This window comes from Chrysochloris asiatica, unplaced genomic scaffold, assembly GCF_000296735.1.
Source record: "Chrysochloris asiatica unplaced genomic scaffold, ChrAsi1.0 scaffold00135, whole genome shotgun sequence".
NCBI classification, from domain to species: domain Eukaryota; kingdom Metazoa; phylum Chordata; class Mammalia; order Afrosoricida; family Chrysochloridae; genus Chrysochloris; species Chrysochloris asiatica.
The window spans coordinates 1,452,745-1,471,803 of record NW_006408653.1 but is presented as its reverse complement, the minus strand read 5'-3'; the positions used below and the strand labels follow the sequence as shown (position 1 = coordinate 1,471,803).

The 19,059-nt window shown below is 41.3% G+C and overlaps 1 protein-coding gene across 7 annotated transcripts in view; it reads right to left on the bottom strand.

Annotated features, from left to right (window-relative positions):
• Positions 1-1,846: 1,846 nt before the first annotated feature.
• DGKG (diacylglycerol kinase, gamma 90kDa) overlaps positions 1,847-19,059 on the bottom strand; it is a 261,627-nt gene continuing 244,414 nt past the window's right edge. For 3 of the 7 annotated variants that reach the window (XM_006869754.1, XM_006869749.1, XM_006869751.1), the window contains 3 exons: positions 18,896-19,016; positions 15,645-15,705; positions 2,694-2,792 (listed from right to left, as the gene is read on the bottom strand). In XM_006869754.1, coding sequence (XP_006869816.1) covers positions 2,694-2,792; positions 15,645-15,705; positions 18,896-19,016 — 281 coding nt within the window. Of the gene's footprint in view, positions 2,793-15,644; positions 15,706-18,895; positions 19,017-19,059 lie in introns of all 7 variants that reach the window. The other 4 variants (XM_006869748.1, XM_006869750.1, XM_006869752.1 and 1 more) reach the window with 4 other exon arrangements.

Here is a 19,059-nt window from a genome sequence, read left to right as displayed (position 1 = left end):
AGGTGAGAACATGTCTGTGGTACTTCCAGACTCCGAATAAGATGAAGAGTTAGGGACTAGGTTCTCCCTTGACTACTATCTGTGGGGCTTTGAGAAATCACTAAACCTCATTAAGCCTTACTGTCTTCATTATTACGATAACAATAATACCTTCTCTGCCCACCTTAGAGGATGCTGAGAAAATCAATAAGACACAATAAGAAATCACAGTCACAGAATTTAAGGGATGATTGCAAAGTAAGATTAAACAACAACACAAGGCTTGCTAAGGTTGCCAATTAGGAAACACAATTCCACTGATGTTTATGGAGGATTTGGGATATTCCTTTCAAGCAGCGTTGTAAGTCCCAAGGACTAGGGTAGAGCAGGTCAGGGCTGCCTTCATGAGATTTGTGAATCTCTGACAATAGGTTTCATTTGTCAACAGTAGCATGTCTCAACAGTTTCAATTTTGGGAGATCAGGGCTGAAATACATGCAAAACCTTCTGTAAATGTCATAGGACCAATGACACAAGCCTGAATCTGCCTCAGTTTCAGAATCAAGTGATTCCTAAGATTGTACCTGTTGTCATTCTGGAACTTGTTGGTCTTATCACCAAGGATCCCATCACTAAGGATAATTCTTCAAGTGGCTTGGCTTTTCCCCTGCCCAGTGATCTGCACTGTAGATCCATCAGGATAGTCCTGGAGCTTGGAAAGATGATTGTTTGCTTCAGAGTAAGTTTCAATTTTTACGCACAATCTTAATTTTCCCTTCTTTGTTCAAAGCTTCTGACCCAATGCAAGGAAATTAAAGTCACTTCAGTGGAGTGACTTCAAGTGGGCCCAGGTTTCTTCTTGAGACACTGCTCCAGGGAGTGGAGGGAAAGGCAGTACCAGCTGGAGTCATTTAGCTCTTCTGAAAACCCTGTGACCTGGCTTTCAGCACCTTGCAGAAGGTGTCTCTATCTTCCTTGTGACTCTCCACCAAGGCCATTCCTCAGCCATGGATGTTTTCCAGACTAAGAGACTATGACGAGGATGACATGAAGAGTTTAATTTGATTTTTTTGTCGAATGCATTTGACCTCACTGAACTTCTTCCAGTTGAGGTCAGAGAACCTCTGGGAAGCACTGAGACGTCCTTCCTTGTGTTCTCATGTGGGTCTGTCCTGTCCACACATGTGCTGCTCATTCCTTCTTCCTTGGCAACTTGAATCCAATGGAATCACCTTTCAGTGACTAGACATGACCCTATCCCAAAATGTCTGAGCTCTTTTCTTTATTAAATATCTTCTTAGTACCACTTACTCCCATGCCACATTAGCCAAGACACCACATACAAGTCTCTTTTCTGGAACTCAGTTTCCTTATCTGTCAAATGGGAGAGTAAATTCTGCCCACCATGGTCTCTCATGGTTGCTTTGAGGCTCCAGAATTAGGAGATCTCAGTCTCTTCATGATCAGGAATGACTTTAATTTCTCTTAAACTTGATGGTCACTACAGGGAAGTGTGTCTTGACGATGAAATAATGGAACAGGAGTGTAAGAACTTTCTTTTTCTTCCTCATTTTCTGTTCTAATACTATATATATACTTATATTTTCAGTCAGGATAAGTTCATCTGTAAATAAATATTTATATATATGTACATATATATATTATATATGCTACATATATACACACACACAATGCCATCAGAAGGGTCTTCATGTCATACGCTGGAGAATGTAAAGATGTTTGATAGTTTGTCTCCTGGTCTCCTCAGCAAAAGGTCCTTCTGTCCCATCTTCTCTGCCTTCAGGAATAGTCTGTCACCAGGGCTTGGAACTCAAACAGGAAACATGCTCTGGCTTGAAAAAAAAAAGAAGCTGGGGGTGTTGTTTTTTTTTTTTTCCTCCCTTCCCTTTTTACACAATATTATGACACCAATTTGAAAAATAAATCCCAGTTTCTCTGCTTCCCCTCCCAAGTGTTCACAGAACTAAGAAAATAAATACCACATCTAAGGTGGCTGTGCAGGCAACTCTGGGGGCTCGAGCTCTTGGAGCCGTCTCTAAACAAACACACCACCACCAGGAGAAAGCTTCAGGAAAATAACAAGTGCCCAAGGATAGCAAAAGAACCAAGAGTAGAAACAGCTTTCCAGCGTCTTTCTGCCTCCTCAGCAAGTTGAAGGAAAAGTTGTCACTCAAAGGACAACCAAGAAACCAACGTGAGCTCTCTGGGCCCTGCCAAGGATTATGTTCTGTGCGTCGAAGGCCGTTTTGTCTCTGTACAGAGGGACCTTTGTGCGAGCTCTCTGGAATGGGAGTGCCTTCCCTTGGCCACATCCGATTTCACCATCGGCAGGAAACCTGCAGCTTGCTCCTTGTGAGCGTCCATGAGGAAACTTGCAGGGCTGGTGGAAAGAAAAGGAGATTTCACCTCAGTCTTAGAAAGTCCTCCTCAAGTCCTTCTGGGAATGTGGAGGTTGATGCATGGGCCAACCAGATCCTGGTGGGCCCCAACTCCATTCAAAATGTTCTTTTGGCACTGGCTCTGTTAGGGGCATATCCATTAATAAAAGAGAACATATGGCAAGGTGAAGGTTTTCTTCCTGAAGGCTGGCTTTGGCCCACTGGTTAGGGAAGAGTGTGTTTGTGTGCGTGTGTAAATGTGTGTGTGAGTGTGTGGTTAAAGTTTCTTGTTTTCTCTGGTGTTTGGTACATTGTTTAGTCTTTTGAACGGCTCTTTCTCCTCAGTGAAAAGAAGCTGCTCTTCTGGGGAGGCCCCATCATCATGGGCGCTTGGTTCTTGTGAGTAATTTTAATCTAAAAGCAAAGAGGCAGAAATAAATTAGTGGCCCACCAATCCCAGGAGCCTAAGGGAGAGTGAGTGGAAGAGTGGGGAAGGAAGGTTCATTTTGGGCTGGAAGGGGCCCCATGCAGAAGCATGACTGTCCTTGAACAGATTCAAAATTGGCAACTCGACCCTGACTGGGTCTGGAGCTTGGCACTGCTGGAAGTGAGGGGCGGAAGCACTGAGGAGAGACAGGTGTGAGCTTCCCACATGGTGATCAGCTGGCACCTGTCTTGTGTCCTTGCTATTCATAGACTCTCAGAATGTCACAGCTGGAGGGGACCTCAGGGACCTTCTCATTCAACCTCTTTGCAGGAGAGACAAGGGAATGGGGCTTAGGTCACATACAGAGAGGCAGAACAGTCAAAGCCTAGTTCTTCAGCTTCCCAGCCTCCACTGCTCCTGGCCATTCCTGTCTAGGCCCAGGCAGTGCAGGGATATCAACCAATATCTAAAAGTTGACGGAGAGACTTCAGACTGACCTCTGACCCAATCAACACCTTGTGGCAAGTTTTCAAATGAGTCCCTTAGATGTTTCCTCTTTTCTTAGCCTTCTAGAGAAGACCCAACTTTCTTTCATATATATGTATGTTGTTGTTGTTAAGTGCCGTTGAGTTGTTTCCAACTCAAAGTGATCCGAGGAGCAGCTGGTGGGTTTAAACTGCCGACCTTGTGGTTCACAGTCTAGTGCTGATTCTACTGCGCCACACCAGAAGTGTGGACCAGAAGTCCAATACAAATAAAACATATGGACTGAGATATTTTTGGCATTTGTCTACACGGTTGCATTTCTCTCTTAAATGTCTAGGGTTTTCTAGTTGCTTAATAAATGAAAATTAACATCTATTATAACTTTTATATTAGACAATGTTCATCCAAGATACCAAATGAAAGTAAGGAGAGGCTAGGCTACTGCATTCTATACAAGTGTTGTTGGTGTTAAGTGCCATCCAGTCAGTTCCAACCCATAGCAACCCTGTAGAGGGTTTCTGAGGAGCGACTGCCAAGCTTGAACCGCCGACCTTGTGGTTCAAGCCTACCATGCAGTCCGGTGCATTAACCCACAGTGCCATACCAGTACTCCAACTTGGTTATGTTGTCACCTAGCTGATTGGCATTCTCAGCCCATCAACAGTGTTGGCCAAGTATGACACATGGTCAGCGTAGGAAGAAGATGTGGGAACAGGAGTACTGAGGGATTCAAAGATCAGGGTCTGGGTCTGAACACTCCCACGTCTTTGCTATGAGTCTTTAAATGAATCATCTAACTTTCACAGTCTGTGCTTTCTAAACTGTAAAACATTAGTCCTATTTTTCTACAAAGTTGTTAGAATCAAGTGATACTGTATCAGTGGAAGTCCGGTGTCAATGATAAAAATAAAATGTAACATTTACTTTAATAATTGTTCTCTTACACTGAAAAACAAAGAGAAGGGTGCAGGCCAATATGAAACAGAATCTACGAGTATGAACCCATTCACATGGTTTTTACCATATTACTTGAAAGAGCCAAGTGTGAATGCAGAGAACAGCAGAAGAACTCTTGGAGAGAGAGACCCATCCTCAAGTATAAATTCATATAGGGTAAATCAAGTGGGTGCCAAAAGAAGTTAGGGAAGGAATCAGAAGAGTCAAGGGGAGCAATTAGGGAAGAGTTAAGCTTTGAAGGAAGTGAAGGAAATGTGTTGGTGAAAAAAGAAAAGGAAGACACTGTGTAGAGGAGCCACATGTGAACAGGTTGAGTGTGGGGCAAAAGATCAGAAATGAGGCCGATGATACAGGTGGGGCAGTTGGTACATCAGGGATTGGGTGTAACATGAGGTCATTAGGGAACCCCAATAGAGGGTTTTTAGCCTGGAGAACAATATGATAATAGGAAAACAGTTGTTTTCAAGGTGAGCTGCAGAGGGGAAAGTGTGGCCGAGAGGGTCCTACTGTAAGCAAACTTTCAATTTATAAGGAAATGGAATGAGTCCAAGTGTGGGGCTGTGGATTAATGCACTGGACTGAAAGGTCGGTTTGAATCACAAGGTCAGTGGTTCAAACGCACCATTCACTCCTCGGAAACCCTATACAGGGTCGCTATGAATTGGAACTGACTGGATGGCACTTAACAACAACAACAAGGAAATGGAAAGAAAAGGATGGAATCAAAAGACATTATGGTGTATTTTTAAAAAAACAAAATAACGAAAATAAACCAAACCTGTTGCCATCTAGTTGGTTCTAATTCATCGTGCCCCCATGTGTTACAGAGTAGAACACTTCTGTAGGGTTTTCTTGGTTGTAATCCTTGTTGTGCTGACAGTATTACACTGCTATTTATTTGAAAGTAGGCTGTCTAAATATTTGGAAGTAATCAGTCTCTCTTTCTTCGTAGTCTGTCTTAGTCTGGAAGTTCATCTGAAACCTGTTCACTATGGGTGACCCTGCTGTTATTTAAAATACTGGTGGCATAGCTTCCAGAATCACAGCAACATGTAAGCCATCACACTATAGCAAACTGACAGACACTCATGGAAGCAGCAGTCAAACAATCAAACGATATATTGCATTAGGCAAATCTGCTGCACAAGACCTTTTTAAAGTGTTCAAGAGCAAAGATGTCAGTTTGAGGATTAAGGTGTGCCTGACCCAAGCCATGGTATTTTCAATAACCTCATATGCATGCGAAAGTTGGACAATGAATAAAGAAGACTGTATTAAAATTGTTACATTTGAGTTATGATGTTGGAGGAGAATATTAAAAGTACCATGAACCATCAAAAGAACAAACCAATCTGTGCTGGTAGAAGTACATCCAGAATGCTCCCTGGAAGCCAGGCTGGCCAGACTTTGTGTCTCATACTTTGGACATACTATCAGGAAGGACCAGTCACTGGAGAAGTACATCATGCTTTGTAAAGTAGAGGGTCAGTGAAAAAGAGGAAGACCCCCAATGAGCTGGATTAGCAGAGTGGCTCAAGTGTAGTAATGACTGTGGGGTTGGCGCAGGACCGGGCAGTGTTTCGTTCTGTTGTACATAAGATTGCTATGAGTCGGTACCCACTCGATGGCACCTAACAACAACAACAACAACAGCAGCAGCAATCTTTATAGAAGCAGATCATGGTGATGACACTGGGCAGGTATGAACCACCAATCTTTGGGTTAATTGTTGTTGTTAAGTGCCGTTGAGTCGATTCTGACCCATAGTGACCCTGTATAGGGTTTCCAAGGAGCAACTAGTGAGCTTGAATCGCTGACCTTGCAGTTCAAATAGCTTTGCAGTCTGGCACATTAACCCACAGCGCCACACCAGAACTCCTCTGGTTAGCAGTGGAGCAAAAACCTTTTGTGCACCTGGGGCATGGGAGAGGAGCTGCAAATGATTCTTATTTTGGTTTCCAGCAGCCTGCAAATCTAGAAGGGGAGCGAATCTTTCTGTTTTGCAGTAGTCACTAGAGTAGCAAACCCGGAACACATGGAGCACCATTCTGTACCATGTGCCTTATTGTGGACATTCTGCTTGCTCCAGACTTCAGGGACGTGAGGCACAGACTGGGGACTTGTCTGTGGTATGCAGTTTAGCACTATCTGATTGGGATTCTGGCATACTCTCTTGTGGGAAGTCTCCACTCTCCTTTGAGCTCCTCGAACACTCAAACCCTTGAATAGAAGGATGTCATCTTATTCACTTAGCATGCTCAGAACCAGCTCAGTGCCTGGCTTGGATTGCATGCTGTGGAAATACTGACTGAGAAGCACAACAAAGAGGACCGAGAAATGTCCTGGCTGTGGAAATGGCCGTATTTGGGGCACAGGTGGTAACTGGGCACTGCCTACATGTCGTGCTGATGGGCCCTTTTTAAATTTTATTTAAAAAAAATGATTGAAGAGCCTTGCTTCTCCATTTTCTCTCTCTAGCTGAGTATCTGTTTCTTACTTAGCACCTCTAGGAGAATGAAGTGAGATTCAAGTCCCTTCCATTTCGTATTTCAGCAGTTTCATCAAGGTTTTAATAGGGCTGGAGTTTGGTGCTCCTGGGTAACATGAGGTTTTGGTCTGGTTTGTGGATTTTATTAACACAGATAATGGAGAGTTGATTGTATGTACACATAAACAAACCAAATTCAGTGCTGTTGAGTCCATTTAAATTCATAGATACAATTATGGATTGAATTGTGTCCCCCCAAAATCTATCAACTTGACTGGGTAGTGATTATCAGTGATATAACAGCTATGTAATGATGTAATATAATTATGCAATGATGTCATTACTGCCCATGGTGTGATCTGCTGTCATTATCCTATGCATTGTAAAGCCTCACTTCTATGATGTTAATAAGGGTCTACAGGACTAGGCTGTATCTTGAGTCAATCTCTTTTGAGATATAAAAGATATTAAATAAGCAAACAGAGCTCAGAGGGACCGATTACCACCAAGAAACAAGAACCAAGAGTGGAGTGTATCCTTTGGACCTGGGGTCCCTTCACGGTGACGTTACTAGATCCAAGGAAAAACTGATGCCAACATACATGGAGATCTCATAGGAATATTTGGTCTATAAATACTGAAAGGAAACCAGGATCTTTCTTCAGAGCTGACAAAGAAAGCAAGCCTTCCCCATGAGCCGGCACTCAGAATTTAAACTTCTAGCCTCCTAAACTGAGAAAATAAATTTCTGTTTTTGTTAAAGGCATTCACTTGTCATATTTTTGTTATAGCAACACTCGATAACTAAGATAGGGACCTTTGCCAGGCAGAGTAGAACTTCCATGTAGGGTTTCCAAGGTTATAAATCTTGATGGAAGCAGACTGCCTGCCACATCTTTCTCTGCATATATACAAATGTTGTTGTTGTTGTTAGGTGCTATCGAGTCAGTACCAACTCAGAGAGACGCTATGTACAACAGAATAAAACACTGCCCGGTCCTGGGCCAACCTCACAATTGTTGCCACGCTTGAGCCCATTGATACTGCCAGTTTGCCAATCCATGTACATATGTTATTGTTGTTATGTGCCGTGGAGTCGGTTCCGACTCATAGTGACCCTGTACTGGGTTTCCAAGGCTGTGAATCTTTACGGGAGCAGAAAGCCTTATCTTTGTCCTGCGGAACAGCTGGTAGTTTCAAACTGCTGACCCTGAGGTTAGCAGCCCGATTTGTACCCACTACACTACCAGAGCTCCATGTACATACACACCGAGGGCGAAAAGCATGCTGCCATTTCTCCACTTAGAGTCTAAGAGATGTCTGTTCCTTAAACACATACTGCCTCCCATTAGGATAGACTATTGTTAGTTGCCCTGGAGTTAATTCAGACTCCAGGCCACCCCAAGTATGGTGCAGAACTGCTCCAACGGGGTTTCAAGGCTGTGATCTTTCACAAGCACATCTCCAGGCCTGTCTTCCAAATTGCCCCTGAGTGGATTCAAACTGCAGACCTTTCAAGCAAGTACTCAGGCACTTAATCACTTGCACTACCCAGAGCTTCCTTTAAGAGAAGTGAGCCAGCGAAAAAAAATTTCCATTTTAGGAGGTATATGGAATTCCTGAGTGTGTACAAGGTTCGGCTGCTGACAGAAAGGTTGGAGGTTGATTCCATCCTGAGACGAAAGGCCTGACAAACTACTTTTGAAAAATCAGCCATTGAAAACCCCATGGAACACAAGTCTATTCTGACTCACAATGCAATCACCATGAGTCTGAAGTGACTTGATGACAACTGGTAAACCAGCCTTTTCACCCCTGATTTTTTTTTGTTGTTGTTTGGTGCCATTGAGTCGGTTCTAACACATAGCAATCCTATGTAGGGTTTCAGAGGAGCAGCTGGTGAGCTTGAACCGCCTACCTTGCGGTTCAAATGACTTTGCAGTCTAGCGCATTAATCCACAATGCCACACCAGGACTCCTTTTACAAACCCTGATGGACTCCCACATTTCTGTTGGTAGAACCAAAGCTTCATGGGTATTGGGCAGGTGAGTTAATGAACTAAAGTCTCTATGATTTTCCTAAAAACCTTCCATAACACAACACTCAACAAGCACAAAGGAAAACAGTCCCAGTGACATAGCAGACTCTTCTGTGATACCTCAAAATTCACAAGTACTACAGCATATGATTTTTCTTTTAAAGTGAAGTGAAAAATGTAAACTTCTCTAGTGCTTGCAGTTGTCTGTGGGGGCCATTTCCCACAAAACAGCATAGCTTTATTATTTCAAGAGAAGTAATACAAGGAGAGGCTCCTTCCTAAACATTACCCTCTCAGTGCGTGATCCAGATCACACTTGGTACAACAGCCAATGCCCACATGCACGGACCCTTCTGAAATCATTTGGGACGTGCCAGACATCTGCTCTAATTTCAGTTGGTAAAAAGAAAAAGGAAAAGCAAAAATCTGAAGGGTTGCAAACAATCTCTGTGACATTTGGAAATGTTAAGGAAATATTCCTGCTTAAGATGAAACTGGGGAAGGAGACTTGCATAGTCTTTCAGGTCTTAGCTATTTTTGGATTCTCCAAGATCTTAGAATGCCCTGCTTCATGAGAGTGTTTCCTGCCATCAAAGGCATTCCAATGTAGATGGACAATCAGGTATTACAAGGAGTGGCGAAGTCTAGAATTTACGATATTTTGGGAAATTGGACTAGATAATTCATTATCCAAGTGTGGTCCTTAGACCAACAGTATAAGCGTCACCCAGGGTCTTGCTAGAAATGCAAGTTCTCAGGTGCTTGGACTTATGGAATCAGACTCTCTAGGGATGGAGCTCAGCACACTGTGATTTAGTAAGCCCAGTTGAATGCACACACAAGATTGAGATCTATTGGATGAGATAACTACGATCACTTTCAACATTTAGAATCTACTATTGTCTAACTCTGGAAGAGGAACAGTCTTGATTTTTAAGGTTTACATTATGCCACCTAACTGTCATGCTAACGCATGCGAGGTCATCGTGCAGTGCTGTAAGCATCAGTTAAATGTTTTCAATCATATACATTTTATAAACATATATGATTAAACACATCCATATGCTTATATCCTAGAGGTAGCAACTCTTAATTTTTTTGGTATATTAATTTCAGTGATCTGTTTCTGTGCTTTAATGTTTTCAGTACAGTTGAAATCAGATTCTTAATCTGCTGTTTTCACTTAATATTACCTTGGAAGCATTTTTGATGTCAATAAATATTATCAGATATGATATTGTTGTTATCGCTAAGTACTGTTGAATTGGTGCTGACCCATGGCGACCTTGTATAGGTACCTGAGGAGTGGCTGGTGAGTTTGAACCGTAAACTGTGCAGTCCAGTGCATTAACCCACGGTGCCACAGTGACTGAAAATCATCCCATCTGATGAATCTAGCATAATTTATTTAGCCCTTTTCACAAATGATGGATTGTTCGGTAATTTCTAATTTTTAGCTATTAAATGTAATACAGAAATGGATATTCTTTGGCATCAAATGCTGTCTTTTTTTTTGGATAACCTGTATTTTACTTAACATAGATTTTTAGGTAAATATGAACAATTAAAAAAATTCTAATTAAATGACCTGCGTCAATGTATATTAGTATTTGTAAGGGTTTTTTTTGACACTTAGTTCTAAATACATTCCAGAATGGCTGTACCAATTTATATTCTTGCCTTACTGTATGAATGTGTTGCTCACAGTGTGCCCATGACAGTTATCAATATTATATTTAAATTTGTTAAAATTTGATAGGTGAAGGACACACAGCTTGGTGGCTTTCTAATTGGTTTAACTTGAAATGACTTCCTTTTTTTTTAATTTGTGAGATTAAATATTGTCATAGGTATATTAGCCGATAGCATTTCTTCCGTGAATTGTCTGTTCACAATTGCATTATTAGTATCTTTCCTGCTGGTTTCTAAGAGTTCTTGATACATTATGGAAATTAACCTGCTCTTTGAAATAGCTATTGCAAACATCTTGTTCTTTGCCTTTTAAAGATCTATAATAATTCTTACAGAATTTTAAATTTGTTAAGTAGTTAAGTATGTCACTTTTCCTTTTCAGACTTAGAAAATCTCTGCCTACAATGTGATTATAAAAACTAAAGCAAATCCCTTAATATGTATTCTATTCTGACTCATAGCAACCATACATAGGGTTTCTGAGACTGTAAATCTTTACAGGAGCAGACAACATCATCTTTCTCCCACAGAGAGCTTAGTGGGTTTGAACCGCTGACCTTTCAGTTAGCAGCTTACCCCCAACCTACAGAGTCATCAGGGCTAGCCACCTGTTTTCTCCCTAGCTTACTTGTATTGTTAAGGTGCTGTTGAGTCAGTTTCAACTCACAGTGACTCTATGAACAACAGAATAAAACACTGCCTCATCCTACCATCCGCACAATTGTTATGCCTGAGTTCATTGTTGCAGTTACTGTGTCAAACCATCTCACTGAGGATCTTACTCCTTGACGAAACATGAAGTCCTTCTTCAGGGAGTGGTACCTTCTGATAACATGTTCAAAGTACAAGAGATGAAGTCTCACCATCTTCACTTCTAAGGAACATTCTGGTTGTACTTACAAGACAGATTTGTTCATTCTTTTGTGCCCTCGCCCCTACCCCCCAAAATCCCATAAAATACCAAAGTCCATACTGCTACATAGGGGTTTTGAGACTATACATTTTTATAGATCCGGTAGCTTCACCTTTCTCCCATATAGAAGCTGGTTGGGTTAAACTGCTGACTTTGGCTTAATCCACTGCACCACAAGGGCTCCTTTGCTCTTCTGGAAGTCCATGGTATAGTCAATATTCTCCCTCAATACCGTAATTTAAATACATTGATTTGTCTCCAGTTTTCCTTATTCATTGTCCAGTTTTTGTATGAATATAAAGCAACTGAAAATATCAAGACTTGGGTCAGGTACACCTTAGTCCTCAAAGTGATATCTTTGCTCTTTAACACTTCAAATTGTTCTTCTGTAGATTTGCCCATCATTTGCTTTCTTGACTGCTTGTTTCCTTGGATGTTGACTGTGGTCCCAATAAAACGAAATCCTTGACAACTTAAATCTTTTCTCCACATATCATGATGTTGTTTATTGGCCCAGTTGTGGGGATTTTTGTTTTCTTTACATTGAGATGTAATCTATACTGAAGGCTGTAGTTTTTGATCTTCATCAGTAAGTGCTTCTGCAAGCAAGACTGTATCATCTGCATATTGAATGTTGTTAATGAACTTTCCTCCAATCCTGATGCTGTGCTCTTCTTTTTATAGTCCAGCTTCTCAGATTATTTGCTCAGCACGCAGATTGATACATACGTCATTTTGTTTTAGGTATATCTCTCATGTTGTTGTGCCATTGAGTAGGTTCTTAAGAAGTATATAATTTAAATTTTTAATCTAATCTGAGAGTGTAGGTTTTTCAATAGGGGCCTTTAACCCATTTATATTTATTGTCAGTTGTTGTTATTAAGTACTGTGCCAACCCATAGCCACCCTGTATAGGGTTTCTGAGGAGTGGCTGGTGAGTTTGAACCACCAACTTTGCAGTTCAAACTGACTTTTTGGTCCAGTGCTTATTCTACAGTACCATATATTTATACTCCCTTTCATCCTCGTTTTTTTTCTTTGTTTGTTTCCTTGCTGCTTGCTTTTTGTCATGTACTATACTAATGTTGTTGTTGTTAAGTTGTTAAGTGCTGTTGAGTCAGTTCTGACCCATAGTGCTCCAGCTTAGGGTTTCTGAGGAGCAGCTGGTGGATTTGAACTGCTAACCTTGTGGTTGGCGGTCCACTGCTTATCCAGCAGTGTCATACCATGATAGGATTTATTTTATATTTTAATTCTCTCAGATTTGTAAAGTTAGAGTTCTACTAGTGATTACCTAGTTATTACAATTTCCCTCTGATTTATACATTGGAATTATCAAAAAGAGAAAATGAAGATTTAATATATTTTTGCTATTGCTTCAACAATGTCTTCTACATGTGTTCTACCTGTGTTAATATAACCTTAGGTTTGGGATCCAGGTTATTAATGTTTACTTCATATATCTTTGCTTTCAAAGAATGATGTTTTCCATTTCCATTTACTTGCGTAACCATGTTTAACTTCTTTCAATGATTACCAAAAGTTCTTTTGTGCTGTGATGGTCCATTCTTAAGCCTTTCATTTTGAATCACTTCTTGACATGTACCTTCAAAAACTATTTAAAACAACAAAATAAAACTGCATTTGCTTTTATTACTTGTAACTTAAAGAATGATTTATTTTTGTCCTTACATATGAATTTCTATGAACTTCACACCATAAAAAATCAATGGGTCACAAATGTTTTCATGGTGAGGTATAATCTCTGAAGGGCAAGGTAGCAATGAGAAAGAGTAGGCTAGGGATCAGGGCAGTATTTGGTTAATTTGAAAAGCAGTACCTGCATTTAGTGGAATGACACCCAGTTTACAGATTTAATCAAAACAATGTCATTGAGCCAAGCAGGAATGGGTTTACTGTCTTCCTATATTTGTTTAGAAAACAGGTAGAACTTGGATAGATTTTTTGAATTTAGCGCCATTAAAATGAGAGGTAATAGAAATTCCCTCCATTCTTCCTAATACTAGAAAGGTGGTAAGTTATTATTAGCGTTGCTATAGTATATTACTATCTTTTTCTTAGTCTTCATAAAACCAGAAGTCTGAGGAAAGATTTTGCAGAACAATTTCTACCTTTGGTAGCCTTTATAGAAGACGTCATCGCTAGAGTCTCTAGAGATCAATGTTCTAATTTATAGCACATCTGGGTGGTGCAAATGATTCATGAGCTTGATTGCTAATTGAAAAGTTGGAAGTTCAAGCCCATTGGGAAGTTCAAGTTCAAGCTTGAAAGAAAGGTCTGGTGATCTACTTCTTAAAAAAATCAGCTACTGAAAATCCTATGGATCATAGTTCTTCTCTGACACAAATGGGGTGCCATGAGACAGGGCTGATTCCACGGCACCTGCCTTGGTATAGGGAACAGAGTTACAAAAACATACCTAGGTTTATACCTAGTAGAAGTTTTGTGAAAACACTCTCCTCAGAATAATAGTTGTGATGGTGGTGGTGTGCCATGGAGTTGGGTTTGACTCATAGCAACCTTGTACAGGGTTTCTGACGCTGTAAATCTTTATAGAGCAGAAAGCCTCATCTTTCTCCCATGGAACAGCTGGTAGTTTCAAACTGCTGACCTTGAGGTTAGCAGCCCGATTCATAACCACTATGCTACCAGAGCTCCTTCAGTATAATAGTAGACAACTCGATATTCTGAGTGGCTCAATATAGCAGGTTATTGAAGTATCTTGATAGCCCATTAGTGTTAGGCAGTCTAGAATCACAATGTTTTTTTGAGATTTGTACATTCACACACGACTTTACTGAGGGTATTACTAAAGTAATATCTCAGCAGAGGCTTTCTGAAAACAAACAAAACATTTCTCTTAGCCACAGAGTTTCTAACTGGGTTTCTATTCGGGAGGGATGCATGGCTCCTGTAATAGTACTAACTGGGAAGCTAGTGTATGTGTATGTATGTAGTATGTATGGTAAGTAAGGAAATGGAGAGGTTCCCATTGTAGTGTTTGTTCATTCATTTATTCATCATCCAACAAATATTACTGAGTAACTGTTGTTATTGTTGTTAGGTGCCACCAAGTAGGTTCTGACTAATAGCAACCCTGTATAGGATTTCTGGGGCTGTAAATCTTCACTGGGACAGACAGCCTGATCTTGTGATTAGCAATTCAGTGCTTATCCTACAAACCAAAGGGACTCTTGTGGTTCTGTGAGATAAGCATTGAGCTGCTAACTGCAAGGTCAGGGGTTCAAACCTACCAGCTGCTCTGAGGAAGAAAGATGAGGTTGTTTGCTCCTATAAAGATATATAGTTTCTGGAAAAACCTGAGACAATGGCCCTCGGCCACCCTTCAGGTCTAGAACAGGACTCTTCCTCATGGCCCAATTTTCAACCAAGCAGTGGTTAGGTCTATGGGTAAGACAACAACACTAATGAGTTATGCTCACCATACATTTGGGGAGGGGGGATCGTTACCACTGAAATGAAACAAAGTATGTGATTTGTTGGCCTTAAACCTGGTATTCTGCTCTGTAAATCTCCACTCAATTCACAATGAAAAGGTTCAAAGAAACAAAAAAAGATTTACACTCTCAGAAATCCTGTATCTAGGGTCACTATGAGCTGGAATTAACTCGCTGGCAGTGGCTCATCCCTATAAGACAGGAACAAAATCGACTACCCAGGTGGTTTCCCTTTCAGTGGCATTCTCCTGCAGGTCCTCAGGGCTGTGGACACACCTGTGGTGAGGAATGTCTGTGCATTGTGAAGAGATCCCCTAGGCATTCCAGTGTTCACAGCAACTGGGTAGAAGGCTAAGTGTGCAGATTGGGCTTCTAGATAAAGAAGGGCTTTCTAACAATGAGATTTGTTCATCCGAAGAACAGTCTTCCTTTTGAGGTAGGACATTCCCTGCTACTAGGAATGATTCAAGCTGAATCTGCCAAAGATACTATGGATGAAGTTTCAGAATTCACCAACTAGAATTGTGAGCTCTTGGAAGACAGACCCGTGTTGTATTTCTTTCAGTTTTGTAACTGGTGCCTAATAATGCTGCCACATACTAGGTACCGAATAAAAGTTTGTCAGGTACATGAATGGTTGGATGAATACAATGGGAGAGACGGTATATTCAGGGTCTTCCAAAGCCCCGTGTAACTCCGAGATTCAGTGATTTCATACTAAGTCAGTGCCCCAAAGTGGTAAAAAAAAATTTCTCATTCCCATTTCAAAGCTTGGGAAAACTCACCGAGCAAGGTGGCTGCATCCAGGGCTCGCCATCCACTTGCATTGGCAGCAGCTTGTTAGTTCTGGAACCCAAAAAAACCAAAAGGACACAAATGAGCTTCATGGAGAATCAGGGTTGTTCTATCAAAGAAACAGAAGTGGGAACCACCTAGGAGTGGTTCTCTAAGGCTTTCCTGGGGATCTTGTTAAAAGTAGATTTCTGAGTTCATCTCAGGGATTCGACTGGGCAGGTGTGGGGCTGGCCCCAGAAATCTGCATTTTAATAAACACTGTGGGTGATTCTATTGTACTGGTCCTCAGACCACACTTTGAGGAACACTGCCCTGGGTAAGTAGTGAAACCCACAGAAGCAGCCAGGAAGCGGTGGCCAACAAGTATGGCAAACAATTAGCCAGAGGGCCTCTGGTCCATGCCCAAAACCCCACTACTGGGGTTATGAAATGGGAATGGGCCTGGTTTCTATGTTGAGTGAGATATTACATCATGTCGATGAAGTAATGTCTCCAATGTATACAAGGTATAGCTCAGGTCTGAGTGTGTCTTGCTATATATCCCATAGCCTTACCATCAACTCTCACCTCCTGGACAACTATAGACTCTGGGGTTGCATAGACTGGCTTAATTGAGAAAGTGGGTCATCCCAGGATATTATCTCCATGGATATGAAGACAGGAAAGCATTGGATTGCTTGGGACAAGATTTCTCTGGCATATGACTTTCTTAAAAAGAGAGACAAGAGATTTTTCTGACTTCCTTCTGTGGGAGAGTTATGAATTTGCACTGTATTCGCTTACGAGAAAGGGCAGTCCTTTTGGGGGTCTTGGGAAGCAGGGAACAATTATCAAGCATTGATAATAGCCCTCACCTGGGTTTGAAATGATGACATGAGGGAGGGAAGCTGTGCTTTGATATAAATCTTATAGAGAATATTCAGTGATAAAAGCAATTAAGTTAGTAATAAAAACAAATGGTACATAAAGAAGAGAAAATGGTGATTTGGGACTTGGGACTGAGGAGAATGTCTAGGGAATGCCTAGGAGGATAGGTTTAAGGTTCACTCCTTTTTCTACTGGAAAGAGAGCTACTGAACATGAAGAAAAAGGCTTTCCTTGTGTAAATGGCTTATGTGATTCCTCAGAGATGCAGATGTTATGTACTGCATGGCTTATATACATTATGGCTTAGATGTGTTAACAATACACCAGACCGGCTCAATATTAAAGTCATGGAAAACTGAAAGGGAAAGAACTAGAAAGATGAATCTGGAACATAGGAACTTCAGTACAACGGCTCTCAAAGAAAGGGGAACGTGGCTTTGAAGAATAATGGAAAGAGAGAGAAGAAATGAAGACGAGAGGCTAGTGGGGTGATCTACATCTAAGAGCTGTCATCTGGGGAAGTCTGAGCTGTACAGAGTCCTGAACAGCAGTTTCCCTAAATGTGCTCTGACGCTTCTGGGAGGAAAGGGTTCTGTGGTTAAATAACTTTGTGAAACCTCACACAACCTGTGGTCTCCTCCAGGAGATCTCTATGGCACACTAATAGATTTGAGCTGTAGAAATAGACTAGAAAAAGGGAAGGCATAAAGACTTCTGAGATTTTCAGGTAGGAAAGGATTTGTGACAGGTTACATTAATTAAGTAGAGACAAGTGAAACCCAAGGACCCCTCCATTAGACTGCATCCTTTTCAGGAGCCAGTAGTGGATGATGTATGCGATCCATACCATGAAGAGTCATCATCCTTATAGTCAAATATGAAAGGTTTGCTGATGGTGATGGTTTAGCTCTAGAAAAGTATATATGTACAGCCAGTCCCTGGGTTATGAGAGTCCAATTTATGGACAACTTATGTACAGCTTCTTTTAAGTTGGCTCTGACTCATAGCGACCCTGTGTAGAATTTCCAAGTAGTGGCTGGTGATCTTGAACCGCCGACCTTGTGATTCAAACTGACCTTGCAGTCCAGCACATTAACTTGCAGCGCTACATAAGGATGGACAATTCTTATTTGCCAAATAATGATATGTAAATTTGCCTTCACTTTGAAACAATTGAACCAACATCTGTAGTTGTTGTTGTTGTTAAGTGCCTTGGAGTCGGTTCATAGCAACCCTGCATAGGGTTTCCAAGGAGCCATTGAATCACCAACCTTGTGGTTAGCTATTATTGTTGTTGTTAAGTACCATCAAGTTGTTTAGTGGTTAGTGGTTAGTGGTGGTGGTGGTAAATGTACTGTGGAGTCGATTGACTCATAGCGACCTTGGACAGGGTTTCCAAGGCTCTAAATATTTACGGGAGCAGAAAGCCTCATCCTTCTCCCACATAACAGTTGGTAGTTTTGAACTGCTGACCTTGAGGTTCACAGCCTGATTCGTAACCACTATGCTACCAGAGCTCCTTAGTTGGTTAGTTGTCCAAAGCAATTCTTTATCCTAAACACCTTCATTTGCTGCATGTGAAGCTTTGAAATCATTGAACAGGCTTCAAGCCTTTCTTACACTAAAGTAAGGCTAAACAAGAATTTAAATAAGGTTAAGTATGAACCTGCTCCAAGGAGCCCTGGTTGTGCTGTGGGTTAGGCATTGGACTGCTTGCTGCAGTGTCAGCAGTTCAGACCCACAAGCCACTCCTCAGGGGACAGATGAGGCTATCTGCTTCTGTAAAGATTCACAGTCTTAGAAACCCTATATAGAGTAATTATGAGTCAGAACTGATGTTTTTTTGTTTTGTTTTGTCTTTTTATTTTGCACTCGTTCTGATTTATCTACAAATTCTTGAAGACACAGTTAGAATAGATCTCATTTGTAACCTGGGGACTGTCTGTATAGGAAATAGCATTTCCAAGGCCATTATCCAAGAAAGAGCAGAACAGAGAACCTGGTTTTTGTCATAGTGTACACCCTGGCAGACAGCTAACATTTTAATTTGTAAAGATAATAAAGTCAAGGAGTTGGGCCTCTGGTTTTCTGGACTTCATAATCTTATATTCCTGTTGAGAGAATTTCACTCATTCATTCTAAAAGAACAGCCAATTAACTGGTTGTGGCGGACGCTGTAGTGGATGTCCTAGATGGTTGCAATATGTTTGGTTTGGAAATTGGTCTGTAAAGACGTTCTTTATAAAAGTTATCAAGCTAACATCTGCCCAATTCTTCCTGTCCTGAAATCCAAAGATAGCTTTCTATCTGTTGTCTGGAAGTTTGATAAGGGCGATGGAGAGACTCAGAGGCTACTGGGTAATGAGGAACATACCTGACCGTGACAGATGAGCACTGGGCCAGCCTCCTGCCTGCACTCTTCAGGCCAGTGTAGATCTGCCCCATCTCCATGGCTCCCTCTAGCCCCACCACTTCAAGAAGCTGGTCACTGAGGTCTGCAGAGTGAGACAGGCAAAAGCAATGCTTACAAATTTCTGT